At 34.4% G+C, this 5369-nt stretch overlaps 1 protein-coding gene across 1 annotated transcript; it reads right to left on the bottom strand.

Moving 5' to 3' along the window:
* Positions 1 to 3176: 3176 nt before the first annotated feature.
* On the bottom strand, positions 3177 to 5092 carry LOC110025964 (putative proline-rich receptor-like protein kinase PERK6). The gene is given in 8 exon segments (XM_020726675.1): positions 3177 to 3506; positions 3603 to 3764; positions 3847 to 3988; positions 4073 to 4149; positions 4234 to 4304; positions 4390 to 4420; positions 4422 to 4480; positions 4596 to 5092. Coding segments are annotated over 8 exon segments (1257 nt in total). The 5' UTR covers positions 5020 to 5092; the 3' UTR covers positions 3177 to 3215.
* Positions 5093 to 5369: the final 277 nt, after the last annotated feature.

Below are 5369 nucleotides of genomic sequence, written 5' to 3' on the forward strand. Positions count from 1 at the left end.
TACATATATATAATGTATTAAATTTGAAGATTTAATCATCAAAGTATTAAAAATATTTTAAAAATAATATTTTTATTTTCTATTAAGTGATTTATTATTATTTCTCTCTTAATTGTCAATTTTATTTGTAATTTTATTATAACAACATCTTAAATTAATATTATTTTCTCTCTTTTATAATAAGCAAATCGGCTCAAACTCGTATTCTTAAGCTTGAGCTTGAGTTCGAAATCGATAAAATTAATCAAGCTCAAGCTCAAGCCGAGGGTGGCTCAAGTTCTACTCAAGCACTCGTTTACACCCCTAATTCAAGTAAAAAGTCAATGGTTTTGAACGAACTGCGAGAGTGGGAGGAAGAAGATCAGAGGGCTTCGATAAAGGGCTATAGGAGGAGACGAGGAGTTGCTCAACGCACTAGCCCAAGCTCTGTTTTTATAGAATGGAAAGGCGGCAACAACAAAGACAAAAAAAAGGAAAGATCCTAATTTGGATAGTCTGAATCGGGAAGGTTGCGAAAAAAGTAATGAGAGCGTACGAATTAGAAGGAGAAGAAAAAAGGAAATTCATATTTTACGGCAATGAATATACGTATTAATTGCTAACATCTTTTATTTAATTTAAAATACTCATGTCATTTGAGCATAATTACAAATAAATAAAATAAAACCATTGGATTTTGGAGATATTGAGGATTTTAGATGGTCCTCATAAATTATTAATTAATACAAAATGTCTAAAAGAACTAGTGTTACTTAATTTAAGAAATAAATATGATGATGTTTAGCAATTTTGCAAGTTTCAAATTGAAAATATTTAATGTTTCTATTCATGAAAAATACACACTGAAGATTTTTGAAAGAAAAAATATCTTAACCTATAATGATGTGTTTGGATATGTTTGATGTTGTAATTGAAGGAGTATGATAGTAGATTTCTAACCTCAAGAAGGTTTAACCCATCATTTTTTCCAGCACGCTCAATCATCTTCCTTGTAGTGAGATCCTAAAAAATATAATAATAAACAAAAATTATAATCAATTTTGCAGTTGTGGTATTTGATAAATTAGTGAGTAGATTGAAGGTTAAGTTCATGACGTGGGAAATGTAATAGATTATTAAGGGTTAAATTGAGAGAAAATAAGAAGTTTCTTTGCCTTGCAATAATTTTTAGAGATTTTTATATAATTTTTTTTTTATTACTAAGTCAAAGTTTGTAAGTTTGAAATATAGTCAATGTTTGCCATATGATCAATGTATAATAATTTTAGAAAAGGGAAAAAAATTGTCAAAGGCACTAAGAGCATAATAATTAAAAATCACAATATTGTGAGCAACAGAGCGAGATCTAAACGAGTTTTATAATAAATTAAGAAACTTTTTAAATTTAATAGTTTATTCTAAATTGAGTCATTCTGACTCTAGTCACTCTACGAGGCAGAACTGTCATTCTTTTTTTTTTATTTGCTTCCTCCATAGTCTTAGGTTTTTCTGTGAAAATTTTGGTATTTGTCCTTGGTGCGCCCTTTCTTATTATAGTAGCTGCACCATAGTTTTTTTTTTAAGAAAAAGAAAGATTTGTGCTTCTTTTGAATAAGGTTATGTGACAGAAAATCTGTTAACTTGTAATTCAAAACTTGTCGTGGCAGAAATCTCCAGGGCAAAACTATTGATCATTATCATCATTTTTCCTTCTTATGCTCATACAAGAGAAATACTTCATTTAGAGAAGTGAGAATTTCTCTACTTAAAATTTAGGTTTGAATTTAACCAAATTTATTTTAGTTTTTCCATAAACTCTTTTTTTTTCTTACTTAATAATGTTTTTAAAGATCATGGCATCCTCACAGCAAGAGATTTTAAGATCTTGATAGTAATCTGACTGTAACAACAGACATTCAAGGCATTAAAGTATTTAATAACAAGAATGTTATCTTATTTGGCAAAGGTGAGCTTTATCTTGATTTTAAAAATGAGTGCAAAATTTGTCACTTTTGAGTAAGTTTCTCTAATTGCATCTCAAACCACTTTTGCAGTAAAGAGAAACATATAATTGAAAGCCTACTAATCTCCAGTAACATTGTGTTCCACAACCATGTCATAATCATGAAACCAGTTTCTTCCCATAGAATTTTGGGTCTTTAGGCTCCTGGGGTAGATTCACAAGATCTTGGATCTTTTTCTTTCCCTTTAGAAAATTCTTTATAATTTGGGATCATTTAAGGTAATTTTTCTCCTTCAAATGATAAGATACTTGAAATACCTGAAACTCTCCTTTAGTTTGATTTTTATTATTAATCATGGTTGATTCCTTTGAAGGGAAGTCAAAGAACCCAGACATAATGAATAGAAAAAGAATTCAATAGAAGGAATAAGATTGGAAGTGGAAACTAGTACCATAGATAATAAAAATTATGATTGGATAGATCAACCTAATCATTATCTGATGCCATTTAGAAATTAAAGCAATGGAAAAAAAAAAAAAAACTCTCAAACCTTGATTGAAGTGCCTCACATTCTTTGACATGATTGGAGTAGAAAAATTTTAACAGGTACAACTCTAAAATAAAATTAAAAAGCAAAAATCTCATCCTGATTAAACTCCAATTAGATGATCCTTATCCAATTTTTTTTTCTTCACTTTTTATATGCATATTCCGACTGATTACAAACCCCAAGCCCCATGAAAAATATAATGCTAATTCATAATGCTAAATCAAGCAATAAATCTTCTAATGGCAATATCAAATTCTACATGGCCACAATAAAAGAAGAGAATTAAAACATAATTACATTTTCATATAGTATAAAAAAGATGTTGACATAAAATCAACAACGAAACATGAATTCTCTTCATCAGAACGGTTCAACAAGAACTAATAATCACCTTGAAATTCAAGGAAAAATGGCCGAGGGTGGAGAAAACTTTCTTTTAGCAACAAACTAGCCATTTAAAAATCTAAAATATGAACTTTTTGGCAGCTAAGAAAACTTCCTCTTGAATCATAAGAGCCAATCTTACTCTGAATATATAAAAAGAGCATAGAAACCAACTCATTCCCCCTCCAACAGAACATCAGCAGACCAAAGAAATCAGTGATTCATTTTTCCTATTAATATGCTTTCAGTTGCAGACCAGCGCTGTCTGGATGAGGCACAACGGTGGAGATCTCACAGAACATCAGCAGACCAAAGAAATCAGTGATTCATCTTTCCTATTAATATGCATTCAGCTGCAGGCCAGTGCTGTCTGGATGAGGCACAACGGTGGAGATCTCGTCGAAGCTGCTTGATGATGAGGGATGGAGGCCATATTCACTGGTCACTCCACTGTATTCATGGCTCAAACCATTGCTATCAAACGCAGCCCTTCTGAAATGGCTCATGCTAGAGGCATAGGAGCCAGCTGATTCACGCTCTGGACTAAAAATGAATTGCATGCTTTGCCCTGGTTTCACTCCTTCAGTCAAGTCCTCAAGTGTTGAATCACCTTCTAGCGCTCTTACAATCTGCGCAAAGTTTCATGAATGGAAAGAGCTTTCCTTCCCCAAAATTATGGGAAGATGGAACTAAGTTCAAAGAATAGCAGAAGAAGCTGTCTTTACCTGGCTCATCTTTGGACGCATTTTAGCAGAATGTCGAACGCTTGTAGCAGCGCATGTCACCATCCTCGCCATCTCCATTTTACTGTAATTCCCGTCGAGTCTTGGATCAACGAGTTGATCATAGCTCTCATCAGTTAATGCCTGTGTCAATAAAGGCCTTGCCTGATACCAACAGAAAAATTGATATGATATATATCTTAATCAAAAGTTATATCTTGAATATCCTTCAAACAAAGTCTTTTACCCAATCAACCAAGCTATCCTCCATAGGATTGCTGTGAACTGGCTTCTTGCCAGTTATAAGCTCTAAAAGCATAACGCCAAATGAGAAAACATCAGACTTCTCAGAAAGCTTGCCGCTTGACGCATACTCAGGAGCCAGATACCTGAAACATGGCTACAAGACTTCAGTTTCATGAGGCAGTCTTTCCTGTTGTAATCTTTATTGAAGTCACTGAACTATAGCTCACCCAAATGTGCCCATAACGCGAGTTGAGACATGGGTGTAGTTGTCTGAAGATAACTTAGCCAGTCCAAAGTCCGCAACCTGGTTTAATTGATTTCAAACACCATACTTATCATCAAATCATGAAGGCCGAATTGAATGAGGATATATAGAATTACACACTACCTTAGCCTCAAATCTGTAATCCAGCAAAATGTTTGAAGCCTTGATGTCTCGATGGATGATCCGAGGATGGCCTTCATTTATAATGTAACATAAAGAGAAAACGAAGATAGTTAATAGAGAAATAATGAAGTACGAGTCAAAGTAAACATCCGTTACTTACAATCTTCATGCAAGTAGGAGACGCCTTTAGCTGATCCTAAAGCAATTCTCATTCTGGTAGGCCAGTCCATTGTTGGCTGGTCCTTTCCTGCAAGACAGAGATACTTCACTATTGTACAATTCCGAGTAAATAAGGAAAGTGGTCTATTTCAATAAGGAGCAAGCTCGGAAATAGATGAAATGAGGAAAAGAAGATAGCTTACCATGCAGGTGGAACTCCAGAGTCTTGTTAGGAACAAACTCATAAACAAGCAAGCGTTGAGATCCAACAATGCAGTAACCGACAAGGGAGACCAAGTGGCGATGGTGAACTCTGCTAATGATCTCAACCTCAGCTTGGAACTCTCTCTCACCTTGTCCGCTTCCTGCTTTGAGCTGTTTCACAGCAACTTCTTGCCCATTTGGCAATACTCCCTTGTACACATAGCCAAAACCACCTTGTCCCAGTATGTTTGCATCGGAGAACCCATTTGTAGCAGCCTCCAACTCTTCATAGCTGAATGTACTCTTAACAAAACCAAGGGCGATGGATGGAGAAGACTGAAGTGGCACACCATTTGGTCCTGAGTAATTCACGCTGTTTTCGGTGTTGATGTTTGGGGGAGCAGGAGATGCATTCCAAGCCATGCCTGGAGGTGGTGGGAGCTTGGCCACAGCTCCTTGTCCATTATTATTCCATTTTGGAGGAGCTTTTCCGTTGTTGTAGTAATCTCCAACTACAAATCCGGATTTAGTAAAGCTTGAGAAGGTTCACTATTTTATAAGCTTTGGAATGACATTTGAGAAAGCTTGCTAAGTTTTAATAAATAATTTAATTGTTTGTTTTTATGATTTAAGATTTATGAAAGGTAGAAAGCCTCAAATTTGTTAAATCGTGTTAATAATGGGATTTAACAGAGGGATTTACAAACATCAATGGCAGATAATATTAATATCCTTAGTGTTAAACTTCTGAAAGTTTCAACTTATCTTTTAAG

This window comes from Phalaenopsis equestris, unplaced genomic scaffold, assembly GCF_001263595.1.
Source record: "Phalaenopsis equestris unplaced genomic scaffold, ASM126359v1 Scaffold000345, whole genome shotgun sequence".
NCBI lineage: Eukaryota > Viridiplantae > Streptophyta > Magnoliopsida > Asparagales > Orchidaceae > Phalaenopsis > Phalaenopsis equestris.